Here is a 20,222-nt window from a genome sequence, read left to right as displayed (position 1 = left end):
CTCTATCACATAAAATCGTTACCTTTGTTGCGTGCCCAAAGTAGTCTCGACAGCAATTTGTCTTTGGATGCAGATTTCAGCACGATCAAGTGTTCGTGCCTCTACGGTATCCACACAAACACGCTCTTCCGTTCGTCTCACGAACTCACGATTCAGAGAAAAATCACCTTCGTGGTGCTAGCCACTCTAGGAGGTTCGGCCAAGAGAAGATCAAGAGGAAGAAGAAGAAGAATCAAATTTCATCTCATGAAAAGAATTCCAAAAGCCTTTTGTACTCATCCAAGGCATACCAAAGGTTTGTGTCTCTTGTGTCTTCTTTTGATTAATGATAAATTAATCTCTATTAATATTCATTAATCTTAATGGGTTGGATTTAGTATATTGAATTAACCTTTAACCCAATAAGCCAATCCATATCCATTAACCCAATAAGCCTAATCATCTTATAATTGACTCTTAGGGCTAATACTAACAATAACCCTAATGGAAACTATGAAATAAATGACCAAATTGGTAAATGCGCCTCACATAATTGATAAATTATCCCTCTAATTAATTACAAAAGAGAAAAGGTGACAATCCTAAATTACCAAATAACTCAACAACTTTACCAAACAATAAGTTTAAAATTTAATTGGGATCAAGTTATGCTCCAATTTATTTCCTTTTCAACAACGGAAACTTGTTGGTGCAATGATGCCCTTGTGATTAGGATTCATCACAGTTTTGATAGTTTAGGTAAAAAGTTTAAGTTAGGTATCTTGATCTAATATATGTGTGAAGTCATATAGAACTTGATGTTGATATACATGGAGACTTGTAGCGACCAGGGTCTGGTGACTGAATAGCTCAAGGTCTAGGAAGATCGGAGAAGGATGACATGGGCATCCAAGGGACTACGGATGAGGAGCATTGCCAAAGATACACCAAAGAGGCTTGGAAGATTGTGTGAGATGAGAGTGAGAGAACTTGTGCACGTGGGCGATGGTAGATTCACACTTAGGAGAAACTCAACTTTAAAAGTTGTCACAGTCAAAATATCAGTCGACTGGTCAATAGGAGTCGACTTAGGACCAAACAAAAACATCAAAATGTTATTTATATTTGACCAACAATCAATTGGTCAGTAGACTGCTAGAGGATTGGTGATCCCAATGGTAACATTAAGTTTATTGTTAAAAAAGTTAATTTAACGTGACTACTATAAAATAAAGTTAGGTTGACTCAACAAGTCATCAATCGATTGATCAGGTCCTAACAGTCAACTACTTGACAGAAAAGGTTGTTTCGAGGGCAAAATCAAAGTTGGAAGCTAAAAGGCTATAAACATGGGCAATGTCAACTTGGAGAAGACATGTGACTACCTCAAATATTTGTGTACTCGTACTAGAATTGTACATGAGTGTTTTCTCATTTTGTTTCTTGTGTACTTAATTTCTATTCATTGTAAGAAGAGTGCTTGTAAGAGGTTTTTCCACCTCTACTAAGGAGAAAAGTTTAGTGGTCGTTTGAGGACCTAGGCCATGGACGTAACAATTCATGGAGGTTGTGAACCTGTTAAATCTTGGTGCTGTGGTTTTCTTTCTTATTTCTTTGAGTTTTGTTTATATTTTTTTGTGATAATATTTCTTGTAGATCAAAATAAGAATAAGAACTACGAAGATTATTCACCCCTCTCCTCTAGCCAGGCCATCCGCGTGCCTACAAAACACTACAAAATATATCCCAATTTGTTAAATTTTCATTAATTTTATCTAACAAAAAACCTCAGTTGTAAAGCTGGTGTACTAATAAAAAAGCAGATTAATTTCCATCTTATATCTGTTGATCCCCATAAAGCCCATGTGTATCAATGACAAAAATTTAGGCAGTCTAACAGAAGGCAAACAATAATAACTGCATACTATGCAAGGAGAGAACTTTTACAAGAATCGTTCATAACCAAAACCCAAGACTAGCTTTGTCCTATTTCCAGAATTCTTAACTGCATGTTATGAAAGGAGAGAGTTTTCACTAGAATCTTTTCTAACCAAACTCCATGACCGCATGCTATGAAAGGAGAGAGTTTTCCCTAGAATTTTTACTAACCAAAACTCCATGAATGGCTCTCTCCTATTGCCAGAATTCTTACATCTACTTATCAAATTTGAAGTACAGAACAATGTACAATGATGATCATCAGCATACAAAAGAAAAAGGTTCACACCAGCATAATGAAGAAAACAAGCTTTCCCTGTAAGCAAAAAAAAAAAAAAAACAGAAAAGTATAAATGCACAACATAAGCTTTTGGCTGAAAACTATCTCATTGCCAGAATTCTTACATCAACTTATCAAAGTTGGAGTAAAGAACAATTTAAAATCATGATCATCAGCATACAAGAGGTTCAAATATTGAAACAATCACTTGAGCAAGTTGCCAGCATAATCAAGGAAACAAGCCTTCTCTACGAGGAAAAAAACAGAAAACTGAGAAAAGTACAAATGGGCAACATAAACTTTTGGCTGAGAACTCGATCCTTGGTTTAAAGAACTATAATGCAAAGAAATGTTATTGATACTTCACCCACCACTAAGTTTGAGGTGGCTTCTCAATATAGCATGAAACAATAACTAGCATGAGAAGCATGCATTTTGCATACCTACTCCTATGCGGACATTTCGTAGGGCAAGGAAAACACCAAGAGGCGATCCAACAGCAAAAAATGTATCAACCTGATAAGAAAAGACTAATATAAATATATATGTATTAGTAAGTTAAGACAAAAATAAACAATTCAAATGGATGTACAAATGCAATACAAAATCATGTATAGAACCAAAAATCCATATCCATCAGAACAGTTATGGTATATGAAAGATAAAAAAGCACACAATTTTACCTTAAAATCAAGCTTGGTATATTTGATAAGAGGTGTATAACTCTTTGTTTTAACATTTTCCTCCTTGGACAATGTTCCAGATGATAGACTAATAGATTCAACTAATTTTCCTGCCCATCGTTCACAGAAAATAAAACAATAAAAAAAAAGAAAAAAAGATGAAGAATATCATGACTATTCTGAGCATTAACAAGAAAACTAAAAGTTGGGCTTACCTTTGGCATGACAAATTTCATTGCTTGCAGGATTCCTTGGGTTGGTCTTAAAGTAAGTTGCTGACTGATGAATCTTTTCAAATCCTGCGATTTTCATTCTAAGGGACTTCACCTGTTAAATATATTTTTGGAAAATTGAATCACTACCCAAAAGAAATAAGAAAATAATATAATTCAGGCATGGATTTATACTCAGCTAGAAGACATGATGAAAGGTGCTATTTCATTAAGTTCATAATATCAACAGAACATAAACCTCTTCCTCAAGGAGAATGATTATTTTGTCCTTATCAGCTTTGTCTTCGGTTTGAGACCTACCATCTCTGACTGCAGCATCATCTGAATCCACACTAGGTGTTAGAACCGTGGTAGAACTTTCCCCACCTTCACATACAAAAAGTCAGCAGAAGAGTTTTCACCATTTAATCAGATCTTTTGAGAAAAAATGTAGTCACATACCCTTGAAATATAGTTGATCCAGATCATCAAATTCCTCTTCAGGATCCATAATACCATCATTGTCTGAAAACACCTCTTGCAGGTCTTTAGCATGAATGTTATCTTCACTGACAGAAAGATCTTGAGTGCTATAATTAACAGTGTTATATGGATCTGAAGCGGATCTTGTTTTGGTGCTGTTATTCTCATATCTCATGGAAACATTAGGTTCAGTGGGCTGATAAGAAGCATCAACCTTAGACTCTTTTATAGGGACACCTACGCTTTTCACAAGTACAGAATCCATAGAATACAGTGCAGAAGAACCCTCTTGATGACAAAGGATATCATAAGAAAGTACACTTCCTAATGAGTGACCATATAAAGAAACCTGCACAACTTTTGCATTAGTTTTGAGGCTTCCCCAAACAGAGCACGGATCAACATAAGTATGATTATACTCATTTAATGAAAAACTTCACCACCTACCTTTCCGTCATAACCAGGATTTCGCTTAAGAAATTTTGAATATAGTCGGTTTAATTGATTAGACACCTGAAAACAGATAGATATTCAAGTTAAAAAATTTCCAAAATAACTAGCCCCAACTATTATCACTACAGTGTACGGTTGAGCTTTCGCATTCAAATACTCCTTTCTCAATTGAATTTGTCTAAAATAGTAAGCATATAATGTTATTCAGAAGTATAACTAAATTCCTTAACCAGTATAAGGGACAAAAAGTGACAATGCTGAACATGAGAAAATAAACATTTGCAAAAACTGAAGGCATCTCACATCTCTTCAGGACTTTCTCTCATTTTGATTGGCATGCATTAAAGTTCCATATCAATTTGTCAAAATGGAAAATGTTGCATTCAAAGTATACAGTTTGTCAGCATTTGATACATACATGGAATGAAACTCACAAGGAATCTAGACTTAGTAAACACTGTCCATGAGAAATGGTCATAGCGATTGGATCACTAAATTAATATCAACAAGAGTTGTTCCAATCTCTCTCAAGAAGTTGGGCATCTTAAAAGGTTACAATTAACACTAGAAAATGGTTGGAATCAATTGGAATTTGATAAATTGAGAGACAAAATGGATAGAAAATTCACAAGGAGAAAGAGAGAGAGTTTATGGAACTCATTGACTCCCTGGGTCTCTGAACCTTGCCAAAGTTTGAGATCTACACAAGCTCAAGGATCGCTAATTCCACTATTGTCACTCACAGTATGCCACATTATAAACCTAATATAACAATCATCTCTTCCACAATAGTGAACTAAAACTTCCTTTCCTTTCAATAAAATCTGATTCAAACGTAATTAAATTAATTGAATCTTATACCATGGATTGTAAAACAATAATATGATTTCAAAAAAATATATACTAATATAGTGTTCTATATAGCTATGTATCATATTAGATCACAAAACTGTGATTCTTAAACAGAATGGAAAATTATTTTTTTATGTAAACTTAGGTTTTATTCTTAAACTATCCAGTATAGTTATGTCATTGTTTCATTGAAATCTGTATGTAGGATTTTCTGACTAGATAGTGAAATATCAATAAGTTACCCCTACATTTTAAAGTGTAAATCTAACTTTCCCTTGCATAACTTCTAATAAATTTCCTAAGATAGTAAAACTTTTTAAGAGCAATTAAGATTGATTTTAAAACAAAGGACGATAGAAAAGCTTCTATTTCGTATTTTAAAAACTGAAAACTTGGAGGAATTGATGCGAAAACAATTCATGCATGATTTGCTAGAACATTGTTCATGATATATATACTTATATATATTTATATTTATATTTATATATATATATATATATATATATATATATATATATATCTATATAAATAAGTACTGAAATTGTATCAACATACACAATACAATACTAAAACTATCATTCAAGTTAAAGACCGAAACTACGGTATGACTCAAAATTTAAATCTTAGTCAAAACCATATTGCTAGTCTGGAATAAGAGATCACAGTCATGAATGAAGAATGGGTGATTGGTCAATTTAACACTTATGAAGTTATCCATACAATTATGTGATATATTATAGGTATTATCTCTATATAAATTAATATATCATGTAAGGTAGTTAATATTAATATGTTAATTTTTATCCTCTAGCAATATTGATTTTTGAAGGTTATATTGATATTAATTATATAAAGATTAGTTTAATATATAAAATTATTAATTTAATAAATTAAACTATTAATTAGATCAATATTAATCATCTCGATACACTACATCATTCCAACTAGGCATTGAAACTCCTAACATAACAATACTAAACTTGAATCAAGATACCAAAAGAAACTTGGTTCGAATGGCCTTTTTATCATGAGTAAAGGCTTTCCTGTTGAAGCATTGATTTCTTAAAGCTTAGAAGAAAAAACAAATTCAGCCCAATTGAACATAATTCTCTGTGGAATTTTCAATCAAAAGCTTGATAATCCAATTTAGGAATACTCAAGGGTCATACTTTGAAGTTTTCTAGGGTATATATATATATATATATATTGATTGTTAAATACTTCGGAAGATTCCCTTAATTGTAGGGATTATGATTGATTTAGATTAACTTGATTATAGAGATTGTGATTGATTGTAATTAATAATTGATAGACATACCATAATTATAGGATCCTCTTTCCCTCCTTATGTATATAAATACCTAAGTGTAAGCGGATTATTGTGATGAGAAATATATTGTCTCTTTCTCTTTTACATGGTATCAGAGACAAGTTTTCCTTCTCTGCCCTAATTTTTCTGCCACCCCTTGTTGTTGCTGCGGTCTCCTATTGTTGCTGCTGATTTCGGCGCCGACGTCCTTTTTCTGTCAATTTCAACACCAACATCCTTTTCTGCCGATTTCGAGACCAACACCTGTGCTATCGATTTTTGTGCCGACATCCTTTTCTGCCTCGGGTTCTTCATGTAACCATGGGTCGTCATAACACCAATTTTTCCTCATCTTCCGACACTTCGACTATGACTGCTCGCTGTTGTGGGTTCTTTTGGTCTTTTGGTCGTAATAGTCGCGGTCATGGTCATGAAACTGATACCACCAGGAGTACTTGTGACCGTTCCAACCATGCTTCCGAGAAGTGTTGGGCGAAGTTTGATAAGCTTGACTGGCCTAATAATGCATCTACCGAACTATCGACTTCATCACTAGACAGTGGCAGTCATGATGATATAGTCTTTGTTTCTTGTACTGATTATGAGAAATTGCTTCGCTCTTCTTCTAGCATTCCCTCTACCACTGCTGCCTTATCCTCTCCAGGTGCATTAGTTGTATCTCGTGATAAATCTTGGATGCTGGATTCCAGTGTGTTTGCTTATATTACTGGTAACAAGTTTGTTTTCTCTTCCTCTTTTGTTTCCTCATCTTTATCCCCTGTTCATCTAGCCAATGGTACCTATTTTTCAATTACGGGAAGAGGTGTTGTTAGACACAAATATTACTCTTAATAATATTCTCTTTCCACCTAAATTTCCTGTTAGTTTAATGTTGCATAAGCAGCTAACAAAAGCTCACAATTGTTTTGTATCCTTTTATCTATCATATTGTATTATTCAAGACCTACACACGGAGAGGATAATTGGTGGAGGACATAAGAGTGATAACCTATACTATCTGGATTTGGTTACACCTGTAAGTTCCCGAGCACTCTTAGCAACTATGTCTCCTTATTAGTGGTATTGTCGTCTAGGTCACCCATCTTCTTCCGCTCTCAAAAGTTTAGCTCCCATTCCGTCTATTGATTCCAAGTACGAGTCCTGTGAGTTTGACAAACACCATCGTACTTCTTTTCCTTCTAAAGTTGATAAATATAATTTTTTTTGCTTTTGAACTTGTTCATTGTGATGTTTGAGGACCTATTAGAGTTGAGTTGAGATGAGGTTTTCAGTATTTTATAATTTTTGTTGATGATTATTCTTGCATGACTTGGTTATATTTACTCAAAAATAGGAGTGAGGTTCTAGGTGTTAACATCATATAATGAAATAAAAACTCAATATTCTATTTCCTTACACATTCTTCATACCGATAATGCACTTGAGTTCACTTAGAAGAAAATGTCTAAATTTTATAATTCTCATGGCATAATTCATCAAACCTCTTGTTCATACACTTCCCAATAAAATAGAGTTGTTGAACGCAAAAACTGTCATATTTTAGACATAGCTCGTACTCTTCTTTGTCACATGCATGCTCCTAAGTTTTTATGGGGTGATGCTATACTCATAGCTTGCTTTATCATAAATAGGATGTCTTCTACTGTGTCACATGGGGATATCACCTTCTCTTGACTTCATCCTGACATTTGTCTATGCCTCCTCGCATATTTGGTTGTGCTTATTTTGTTCATAATTTTTCTCCAGGCTTAGATAAATTGTATCCTCGCTCTATTAAATGCATCCTGCTTGGATATTCTCGCACACAAAAAGGATATCGTTGTCTTGACCCACTCACAAAACGCAGTTATACCTGTGTTGATGTTACATTTTTTGAGTCCCAACCATACTTTTCCTCCGTATAGCTCAGTCACATGATACATTAGCATCTCCTCCATTACCTATCCCATGATCCATGTCTCCCACTATAGACCCACTGCAGGTGTACACGAGGCGTGCTCGGCCATAACCAGATTCATGTCCCTCACCTCCTCTTCCTGCAGATCCTGATGTTCCTCGCCCCTCTGATATTGATCTGCCTATTGTTCTTCGTAAAGGTATTCGGTCATACACTACTCATCCTTTGTCTAATCATACTTCGTTTGATTACGTTGGTCCTGCATTCCACGCTTTTGTTGTTTCTCTATCATCTACAGAAGTTCCAACTTCCTACTCTAAGGCTTATCAACACTCGGCTTGGCAAACTACAATGGATGAGGAAATGTCTACCCTTATCTCTCGTGGCATTTGGGAGGTGGTGGCTACACCACCTTTTGTTGATATTGTTGCCTGTCGTTGGGTATTTACTTTGAAATTTAAAGTTGAAGATACTATTGATCGATACAAAACTCGTCTGGTAGCCACAGGATTTACACATACTTATGATGTTGATTACTTTAAGATGTTCTCTCCTACTACTCACCTAAATTCTATTAGAGTTCTGTTTACCTTGGCTCTTAATTAATCTTGGCCAATGTATCAGCTAGATGTGAAGAATATCTTTCTTTGTGGTGATTTGCACAAGATTATGTTCATGGAGCAACCTCTAGGGTATATTGCTTAGGAGAGAATGCTACTATGGTTTACAAATTTAAAAAGACTATTTATGATTTTAAACAAAGCCCTAGAGCCTAATTTGATAAATTCAACACGAATGGGATTATCATTCTTATTGTTTATGTTTATGACATCCTAATATCCGACAATGATATATGTGGGATAGATGAAACTAAGAAGTATTTGCAGTAACACTTTGTGACAAGGGATATGGGACGTCCTAAGTATTTCTTGAGAATTGAAATTGCTCACAACACAAATCTGGAGTTTCATTATGCCAACGGAAGTATGCTACATATTTACTCAAATAAGTTGGATTGCTTGGAACAAAGCCTGTTGATACGCCTACGAATATTAATTCAAGTGTTTGGGATGATATGAGAGAGTTCTTTAAGGATAAGGTAGACGGCCTCTTGGGAAACTCATCTACTTAACAGTAATGAAACCTAACATCTCTTTTGTAGTTGGAATAGCCAGTCGTTTTATGGATAAGCCGAAACAAGTTCACTGGGATGCCGTTATCAGGATTCTTAAGTACATTAAAAAATCTCCAAGAAAATGGTTGTCGTTTAAGAGAAATGGGCACCTAAAGATTGAAGCTTATTCTGATCCCGACTATGCTGGATCTAAGATCGATAGACGGTCCACTTCTGAGAATTGCACTTATATAGGGAGAAATCTAGTAACATGGCGAAGTAAGAAACAAATTGTTGTTGCTAGGTTAACTGCTGAAGCTGAGTACAGAGCCATGACTCACACTGTAACTAAGATGTTATGGCTGAAGAATTTACTTGAAGAATTAGCGTTCACCTACAATGAACCATTGTCAATGTACTGTGATAGCCAAGCAGCTATTCACATTGCAAGTAACCCAATTTTTCATGAGAGGACTAAGCATATTAAGGTTGACTGCCAAAAAATTATCACTCCATTCACATCATCATCCAACCAAGTTGTCGATGTCTTCACTAAAGCATTAGGAGGAAAACGATTTTGGAACTTTGTGACAAGCTAGATATGATTGACATATATGCTTCAAGTTGAGGAGGAGTGTTTAATACTTCTGAAGATTCCCTTAATTGTAGAGATTATGATTGATTTAGATTAGCTTGATTATAGAGATTGTGATTGATTGTAATTAATGATTGATAGACATACTATAATTATAGGAACCTCTTTCCCTCCTTATGTATATAAATACCTACATGTAAGTAGATTATTGTGATGAGAAATATATTGTCTCTTTCTCTTTTACAGACAATCATCTACTTAACATCATGATCTCAGTAGATAATACCCAATATGGCAATATGTACCGCCCCAAGCTAGTGCTAGAAAGTATTGGTTGGCACAAGGTATAATTGATTGTTTAATACATCCATCTCGGCTTGGACCTTATTAAGCATGATGAACTACAACAGCTACCTGTCACTTTTGTCTCTTTCACCCCTTTCAAACTTATGAAACCTCAATCAACCCTTGTTCTTCCTTTCACACCCTTTGACACCTACATCGATCCACATTTTGTACCTATTTTGATTCCAGTTCCTGTTCTACAAATAAAAGTTGATGCCAACAGAGATGCATTGGAGGTATGAGCAATATCTAATTTGGGTGATAAAAACCTATGATATTAACCTCAGTTGCATGTTTCAAGAACCACAGCTCCCATCATAACCTAACTCGGATGTTGCAAGAACAGCTCTCATACGATGGAAGTCCTACTAACGAGATACCAGTCAGCACAGGGGCCCTACTAGAAAGGTAACATCACATTTTTCAATTTTTTTTTTCAAATTGTTTCTATGGAATTTAGATTTGACAATAAAATGAATTGGAAAGCCAATAAGCCAATTGAGAAGGGATCAAAGTAGTGAAGTCAGTCCAAAACAATGCTGATAGAATCTGATCCCTGATAGCTTAAATTGTCAGCTGAAATAGGTTGAAGGTGAAAACCTGAAACAATATCATTCTGGACTAAAAGCAAATAGCAAAATCAAAGTTTTAAACCTTTTCTTAACATGATTAAAAGAGTAAAGAGTTCGAATGACTGATATTTATAACTATAGAAATACAGGGCCTTACATATACATGTCAAAATGGCATTCATGTAGCTGATCCATCATAGTTGGGACATATGATGTGGAAGTGGAATGATAATATTCACTAAGAATTATGATTAAATTAGACAAACACATTTAAAAAGATGCTTCCAAGATGATGCTTTTTCAAAGCCTTATATGCAAAGCAGTCAAAGCAACAAGTTGCACTTTAATTCTAAATCCTAATTAATCAATCAAATAGTCCAAGTTGCAGTAGAAGAAGATATTGAACTATCTAGGTGAATATAATTGATCACTAAAAACTTAACTATTCAAATATCAAGAAGAAATGGTAGGAAAGTAACATATGGAAATTCATACCCAACCAAAACAGTGGTCAGTAGTACATCTATGAAGATGATTTACATACCGAATCAATAATATCCTGACAATAGATAGGACTCATGTAATAAAGAACATCGTGTACTGTGGCACTCAATGTCATGCGGAGACCTCGAACGTCATCCAAGGTTATTTTCTCAACTGCACTTTCGCCGCTCAGCTTCAAACCCTTTCTCCACTAAAGCATAGAGAACACGGTCTTAAGCATGAAGACAGTGATCAAATACATGAACATATCTAGATAAAACAAGCACAAGATCGAACTAAAACTTCTAACTCAAAAATTACTCTGATGACAATCAATTCAATGCTTGTAAAAGTTCATGTACACCAAGGTTTAAAGTTTCATATCGTACCGGTTGACACTGACAAAATTTGTTGTTCCAACCGAGAAGAAAATATAAACTATATCTGTCGCCTGTAGCCTGTAGCCGGTAATAGCAGATGATAACGACGAGAAGATTAGTTTTGGATCTAACATTCTTTTGCGCCAAAACTCTAGCAGCATGGGCCTCAACCAAACTCTCTGCGAGGTCATGGTGGCCAATAGAGGCCACGAGGCTTCCACGAGCTTGCAGCCATCTGGTGGCCAGGCAAGGCCGCAAGGCCTTCGTGAGCTCGCAGCAGCCTTGCAGCCAGTCATAGAGACCAAGTTTTTATAAAGATACAAATACATGTATTTAAATCATGAACATTTATTCACTTTTGACTCTGAGTCTAAAGTTTCAGGGGTTTGAGGATTGACTTGGGTATGCCCAAAGGAAGATCTAAATTCACCTCTCTCATACATACATTCTCCTTTACCTATAAAAAAAAAATGCCTTGGACCTTGACAAGATTGGTGGTAGGCAAATGGTGATCTGCAATATGTATCTTGCAGAATCATCAATTGCAACCACTGTGTCAACATAATCATCAATGTCAACTGCCACATCATTGCATCACAGTGAAGAATGCTGTTATGGCTGTTGACATGCCTTTTAGCATGGCAGTCGACTAATATAAATATGCAATGTAGAAATGAGATGGATGTTTACCACATCAGTTTCCTGTTACTAACCATTTAGTAAATCTGACAAGCAGATATTTACATAATATCGACAATCTGGTGATGTATGGTAACAAAAAAAAATACTAGGGAACTATTTGTAATCTGTATGGTAGTTTAGGAACCATTTATGTAATATCAAATTCATACATATCCCCTAGGCTTATGAACTTATCATGTCCCAAAACAACCGAGGAAAGGAACAATAAGGTAGATAAACAAAAAAGATGCTCATACAACTTCCCCTGTGGTGACATCACCAATAAGTTTCCAACGGAAGTATTAATGAATGGCAGAAATTGCTCACCTTCATAATAAGGCAAAATAAAAATAAAAAGCGGGTCAAGATTCCTTGTTTTCATGAAGATGGATGTGCACACTCTTATACAATCAGCAATATTTACCTGGCAGGGAATAAATAGAATCCTCTGGGTGCTTTTTTGGTATGAAGTTAAGTGTCTCTCAGCTAAACTTGATGTTATACGACGAAAATCACCAACATCATCAACCAAATTTGCTTTCTCTAATCTTTGTCCAATACCATGAACCATGAAAACTAGGTGACCAACTGGCACCTGCAGTACCAAAAATTGGAGATTTGGATTAAGCAGTAAAATGATAAGACAACAGAATCCATATCGTTGGAATTTCAAAAGCTCATAAAATCATGAATGATATCGGACTAGTTCAGGTAATGTAAGTAGTTTCACATAAACAAACCCAAAAAAAATCAACTTGTATCAATAAATTCTTTTACTCATCTAAACTTGCTTTTAGTCAAACTAATGCTGTAAAAAAATCAACTATTGATAATTAGTTTATGTAAAGGGTGTTTCTTTCATTAGCGGGTTGTTTCTTAGTTTAGTCATTGGTAAGCAATTCATTCATTTAATGAGTTTATACCTATGTAAAGGCATCTCACATAATATACAAGGCAATCAAATGGTTGCAAGAGGATTCCACGTTTCTCCTACATCTTCCTTTATTTTCATTTCTTCCTCTTACATTACAAATATTTTCTACAATTTTTTTTTTTTGTCTTTTAGCAATCAAACATTGACCATATACATTAAATAGAGAAATAAGATCAGGATAGCACAAAGCTATTTAGTAGTCCCAAATCTATGAAGCAGCATCTTCATCATCCAGCCATGTTTGTCCTAACCATTTGAAGCAAGCGACATGACTCTTATCCTCCATTAAGCTCTATACAAGGTGATCCCACATTCTCACCAAGTGATATGCAAATTAAATAAATTCTTTTTTATTACATTGACAAGTGTTTTCTTTAGTCCCAACTCTATGCATATTATCTATATACAACTTGGTGATGATGTACACTACCTTGGCATCGAGTTGGAATATTGTTATGGTAGGAACTCTTCAACTTCAAACTTTATTGCTCAGAAGTTGGATTATACCGACAGAAAAAGGAAAACATACCAAAAGAAACATCTCTAACTTTAAAATTCAAGGTATTTGGATCATTAGGGTACACCTGAGAACAGTAGTCATCCATTTCTTCCTCTTTCTGCTGCCGAAGCTCATCCTGATCAATTCAAATTAGACTAAAATGAACCAAAAATTCACAGGAAACCTTAGTTTCACATAAAGGACAATGAGCATAAATGCATAATAACATCAAGAAGATATGAAACCAATGGGAAGCATACATCCAGAGACTAGGTATTTATATTTGAGTTCAGCTGCCACTAAATTAGCAAATTGAGCCCTTTGTGAATGAGACAATGGTCACAGATAAGTTCAATGGAGAACGATTTAATTTGAGTGTCCTAAGAAATTATTAACATTGATTGAGTCCACTAAGTGCATACTATGCAGTTTTATGGCTCACCTAATCACAAATTATTTGTAAAATCTTCCCTGCTTATTTTATGAAGTGGTGTCAGTAGACCTAATCGAGCATTGTGATCAGGTCAGCCATATGATAGGTGTTAGTTCATGCTTTGCCAGTGGCCAGTAGTTGACACATAAAAGATAGATGAAAAGGGAGATTTGAGAGGAAAAGAAAGTGAACCTCAATTGGAAAAACTCACACAAATGTGTGTCCTAATGGGCAATATTGTGAAGGGAAACAAAGTAAAGAAACAATAATGGTTTAACTTCTTTAGATCCCTTCCAATGTACGTGCTTATTTCAAAGACCATAGCAACAAGATAGTAACAACAATAACAACATTCAAGCCTTATCTAACTAGGTGGGGTCGGCTATATGGATCATTCTACGCCATTGGGCTTTATCTCATAGTATATCATCATTTATATTTAAATAAATTTTATCTTGTTGTATTGTTGCTAACCAAGTCTCTTTTTTTTGTCGTTCTCTTGCTCGTTTGATATGAACATTTGTCATAGTTTCACATTGTCTAACTTGAGCATTTATTGGTCGTCTAAATACATATTCGTACTATCTTAAACGTGTTTTGTTTTCCCTCAATAGGTGTCTCCCAATTTTTTCTCTAATATTTTCATTCCTTATCATGTCCATTCTTTGTATGTTTGCATATCCATCTTACGATCCTCATCTCTGCAACTCTCATCTTCTACTCATGTGCTCGAGTCATAACCCAACACTCAACTCCATATAACATAGCATGCCTAATCATCGTTTTGAAAAACTTTCCATTAAGACTTAGATATACTTTACGATCATAAAGAACACCATACGCTTTTCTCCATTTCAACTATTCCGTTTGTATTATATGTAAGACATCTCTTTCAATCCCTCTATCCTTTTAAAAAATTATTTTAAATACTTAAAACTCGCAGACAACTCGTCATCTCCTATCTTAATAATTGTCGTATTACGTCTAATATTACAAAACTTAAATCTCATATATTTTGTCTTTACTCTATCAAGCCTAAAACCTTTCACTTCTAGCATTTACTACCAAGATTCAAGTTTAGTATTTATTCCTTTATGTGTCTCATCTATCAAAACAATATTATTGCAAACAACATGGACTTCTAGCTAACTCTTGATGTAACCCTATCTCTATGAGAAATACTTTAGTTAATTCGCTTAAAGTCGTCAATTTTGTCATTACGTTCTTATACATATCCTTAATTAGCTCAATATATGTTAACACCTTTCTTTTCTATAATTCTCCATATAATTTCCTTAGTCTGTTTAATCGACGAATATCATATGTAAGTCTTGCTTCCATTCTCGATACTTTTCAATTAGTTACTTGAGAAAATATATAGTTTCTATTATTGACCTTCTAAGCATAAATTCAAATTGATTTTCAATCACTATGATATCCTTCCTTAGTCTTTTTTTCTATTATTCTTTTCCAAAATTTCATTATATGACTCATTAATTTAATACCCATTAGTTTGCACAATTTTGTACGTCTCTTTATTCTTATATAAGGAAACTAGAGTACCTATTCTCCACTAATCAAACATCCTTTTAATTTTCAATATTAGGTTGCATAACTTTGTAAGTCATTCAATACCTTTGATTCCCTAGGTATTTCCATACCTCTATCGGAATATCATCTAGTCCAATTGTTTTCCCATAAATTTTGATATCATCTTATTCCATGTTATACTCAAGTCGCCGTATATTTTTGCTAATACTTGTACTCTTATTCTTTTCTTAAATATGTTTTGCTTTCCATCCTTTAACTTTTGCCACTTAATTCTAGGAGTCATGCATATTTTCCTTTTATTGGTACTATGCTTAAGACGTATATCGAACACTACTAACCTATATTGATTAGTTAGGTTTTCTCTAGGGATAATCTTATAACCTTTACAATTTTTTCTATCATTTTTCCTAACCATAAGAAAGTCAATTTACAATTTAATATTCCCACTTTGAACGTGACCAAGTGTTCTCTTTTATTAAAAAACATATCAAATATTAACTAGTATAAGGTCATGCTATCGCCAAATCCAATATAGTTTTCCCTTCTTTATTTCTTGTTCCAAACCCTTAACCCTATGCATCATATCATATTCCTTATTTTTCACTCCTACATGTCCATTAAGATCTCCTCCTATTAAAATCATTTTGACCGGCAGAATATTTTATAATACCTCATCTAAGTTGTCCCAAAACCTAGATTTGGTGTATTCATGTAATCCTACTTGAGGTACATATATGTTAACTACATTAATAGTTTCTCTCGCCACCACTATCTTGAGAGTTATAATTCTATTCCCTTTCTAACTACTTCTACTATTTCATCCTTTAGCGAACTTTGACAATATACCTACTCTATTTCTTATTTTACTCCATATGTGTACCATAACTTAAAACTCGAACTCTCTATCTTTATCTTCTCCCCTACCCATTGTCACTTGTACACACAAAATATTAATTCTTCTCTTAATCATCGTATCTACTACCTCCATTGTTTTACCAGTTAGCATTCCTAGATTCTATATTCCAAATCTTAGACAATTAATTTTTACTATAATATTTGCTATTACCCACCCTATAATGTAAGAATTTTTGCATATTTAATACTACACTCAAATTCTCATAGAGATGTAGTGGTCTTTGTTGCACGTTTCTTTCGGAGAACATTCTAGCATTAGCTTAATAGTTTAATGGATCCATTTATTGAGCATTTGCTTAAAAGTCCATGTTGGCTAACAATATAACGTGCAACCCTTGTCCTTTTTCATCCATGCTTGGGATCGACATCGACGGGTTTAGCAATAAGATAGTAAATTGAATAAAAATGTCAATCAAACAACTTAAAACATATAACAATCATCCTATCAAATGAATATTGATTTATTGTAATCTCTAATTCTCTACTAATATTCTAATACCAAAATGAGAATCATATGCTAAGTCAAATCAACCTATAAACATCTTAAATAATGTCCTAGTTAAATTCAATTTAACTAAATTGTATTCAAATGAGAAATTTATAATATCTTATAACGATGTAAAACATTGATATCAAATTTACGTCACTATTAACCTAAAAAGTTTATCAATATTAAGTTATAAGTGTTAACTTAGTATATTAATATCAATCCATATAATTACTGTATAAGTAAACTAATAAGTCAAATCGTGTCTGGACTTATGTCTAGACTTGTGTCAAATCCTATGTCTAAACTTATGTTTGAATCTATGCATAAAAATTCTGACTATCATTAAGAATGTGGGCTTACTCGTGGGAGAAGATGGTCGTCCTTAAACTAATGCATGTCCAGGATAAAACTAAATAAAACTCAGATCTTGAGAATGAGGTAATAATTTCTAATTCTTCATTACAAGTTGAAATTGAATTTCATGATGATGAGGACCTGAATCTTCTTATTAAAAAACTAGTGAGTGCATAAAACAACCTTTATATCCTCTTGCAAAATTCCTATCATTTGAACAATATTCACCATCACATAAAGCCTTCTTGATTAACTTGAACACTAATGTCATTTACATCACCTTATCTGAGGCATTTTCCATTGAGAAATGGAAAGAAATGTAGGCATTATAGAAGAATAAAACATGAGAATTACTCAAGTTGCCAAAAGGGAAGAAAATAAACCGGTGTAAAAGAGTTTATATAGTGAAATATAGAGTAAATAGATCAATACTGAGATATAAAGCAAGATTAGCCAAGGGCTATAATCAAACCTATGGGATTATTATCTAAACATTTTTTTTCCTAGTTGTAAAAATGAATATTGTCAGAATTTTAATATCATTGGCAATTAATTATAATTGGGAATTACAACAATTTGATATCAAGAATGCATTTTTGCATGAAGAACTAAATACTACTAGTACAACAACAACCAAGCTTTATCCCACTTAGGTGGGGTCAGTTATATGGATCCTGTTGGTCCGGATAGGCCGGCAAGAAGGAAGGTTGAATAGCCCTGCACAATTAAAAACAAAACAACCCTTCTCGGACTTAAAAGAACACTTGCATAAATAAAAGAAAAGAAATAAATTAAAAAAGATGAGGCTCACAGATTTTACTTGATTACAACCGGGGAGGTTGTTAATCCAAGGAATTGAATCGCACTAAGTATCTCTTTCGGGCGGAGAAGTCTTTTACAGCAGTAAAAGCACAAAAATGAAGAAGCTAAACAAAGTAGAAGGCGTATAAGAGTGTTGCTCAGTAATTCTAGTTCATGTCTAGCTTCTGGACCAAGGCTGTATTTATAGCCTTAGTTGGGGCGCCTGGAAGGGTTCCAGGAACCTGGAAAGTTCCAACCGCCTAGAAGGGGATAAAATTTTATCCCCTTCACAACGGATCACGGTCAAACGTGATCTGGTCAAAATTGCATTCCAGGCACCCGAACCCTTAAAGTCAACATTGTTGACTTTTTTCGGTCCAGACCCTCTGCTCCAGTTCTGCTTGCCTCAGTCCAGATGTTCCACTCCAATCGCTTGGGTGATCTTGGCCATTCGGAATAGGGCTCACCCGTACCCAACTTCCGGCCTTCTCGGGCAGGCTTTCACTCTGGCTTCTCGTCCCTCGAAATCATCGCGTGCTTCCTTCTCGTCCGCTAGTGTACTCATCCGCAGCTCTTCGTCCCTCGGATGCACTAAGCCCGTCGGCTCACTCCCGTGCTGACCTTCTCGCTAGCTGCATCTCTTGATCCTCGAGCAATCTTTCGCTCCGGTTTCTCATTCCTCAGAAACATCGCACACTCCCTTCTCATCCGCAGCGCCTCGTCCCTCAGACGTACTGATCCCGTCGGCTCTCTCCCGTGTCGTCCTTCTCGCTAGCTGCATCTTCCGCTCTACTTCCTGTGCTCCTAAGCTCCTGCACACTTAGACACAAAGTTAAAACACCACAAGACCTAACTTAACTTGTTTGATCACATCAAAACAACCTTGGGGTTCCAACAGATCCTTCTACATCATTGGGCTCTATCCCCCACTATATCAAAATTTATATTTAAATAAATTTTATCTTATTTTATTATTGCTAACCAAGTCTTTTTTGGTCTTTCGCTTCCTCGTTTGTTATGCACATTTGTCATAGTTTCACATCACCTAATTTGAGCATTTATTTGTCATCTAAGTACATGTTCGTACCATCTTAAATGTATCCTCTACAATTTTCCCTTAATAGGTGCAACCCTGACTTTCTCTTTAATATTTTCATTTCTTATCCTATCCATCCTTATATGTCTACACATCTACCTTAACATTCTCATTTTTGCAACTCTCATTTTTTGTTCATGTGCTCGAGTCATAGCCCAACATTCAACTCCATATAATATAATAGGTCTAATCATTGTTTTATAAAAAAATTCTTTAAGTCTTATAGGTACTTTACGATCACAAAGAATATCTAACGCTCTCCTTTATTTCAATGATCCACTTGTATTGATCCACTTGTATTTTAGGTAAGACATCTCTCTCAATCACTCCATCCATTTACAAAAATGATCATAAATACTTAAAACTCTTAGCTACATACAACTCATCATCTTCCATCCTAATAATTATTTTATTATGTCTAATATTGCTAAACTTAAATTCCATATATTCTGCTTTACTCTACAAAACTTAAAACCATTCACTTGTAACGTTTCCCGCCAAGATTCAAGGTTAGCATTTACTCCTTCACGTGTCTCATCTATCAAAACAATATCATCTACATATAACATGCACCGTGGTACTATATCTTGGATGTGTTCAGCGAGTTCATCCATGATTAGTATAAAAAGATAGGACCTAGAGCTGATCTTTGATGTAAACCTATCTTTATGGGAAATGCTTCAGTTAATCTACCTAAAGTCTTCACACTTGTAATTACATTCTTATACATATCCTTAATTAGTTCAATATACACAATGGTAGCACCTCTCTTTTCTAAAATTTTCCATATAATTTCTCTTCAAACTTTATCATAAGCTTTTTCTAGGTCACCGAATACCATGTGTAAGTCTTGCTTTTGTTCCCGATATTTT

General features: G+C 34.5%; 1 protein-coding gene across 4 annotated transcripts in view; it reads right to left on the bottom strand.

Annotated features, from left to right (window-relative positions):
• The window catches only part of LOC122014940 (phospholipase SGR2-like), a 39,857-nt gene that overhangs the window by 9,025 nt on the left and 10,610 nt on the right, over positions 1 to 20,222 (bottom strand). For 3 of the 4 annotated variants that reach the window (XM_042571489.1, XM_042571490.1, XM_042571492.1), the window contains 9 exons: positions 13,796 to 13,846; positions 12,702 to 12,872; positions 11,278 to 11,427; positions 4,023 to 4,088; positions 3,555 to 3,924; positions 3,352 to 3,479; positions 3,096 to 3,207; positions 2,881 to 2,990; positions 2,641 to 2,713 (listed from right to left, as the gene is read on the bottom strand). In XM_042571489.1, the coding sequence (XP_042427423.1) occupies positions 2,641 to 2,713; positions 2,881 to 2,990; positions 3,096 to 3,207; positions 3,352 to 3,479; positions 3,555 to 3,924; positions 4,023 to 4,088; positions 11,278 to 11,427; positions 12,702 to 12,872; positions 13,796 to 13,846 (1,231 nt within the window). The remainder of the gene's footprint in view (positions 1 to 2,640; positions 2,714 to 2,880; positions 2,991 to 3,095; positions 3,208 to 3,351; positions 3,480 to 3,554; positions 3,925 to 4,022; positions 4,089 to 11,277; positions 11,428 to 12,701; positions 12,873 to 13,795; positions 13,847 to 20,222) is intronic. The other variant, XM_042571491.1, reaches the window with a different exon arrangement.

Source organism: Zingiber officinale, chromosome 8B (assembly GCF_018446385.1).
Source record: "Zingiber officinale cultivar Zhangliang chromosome 8B, Zo_v1.1, whole genome shotgun sequence".
Taxonomy (NCBI): domain Eukaryota; kingdom Viridiplantae; phylum Streptophyta; class Magnoliopsida; order Zingiberales; family Zingiberaceae; genus Zingiber; species Zingiber officinale.
The sequence above is the reverse complement of the archived record's forward strand: the minus strand, read 5'-3'. Positions and strand labels throughout refer to the sequence as shown.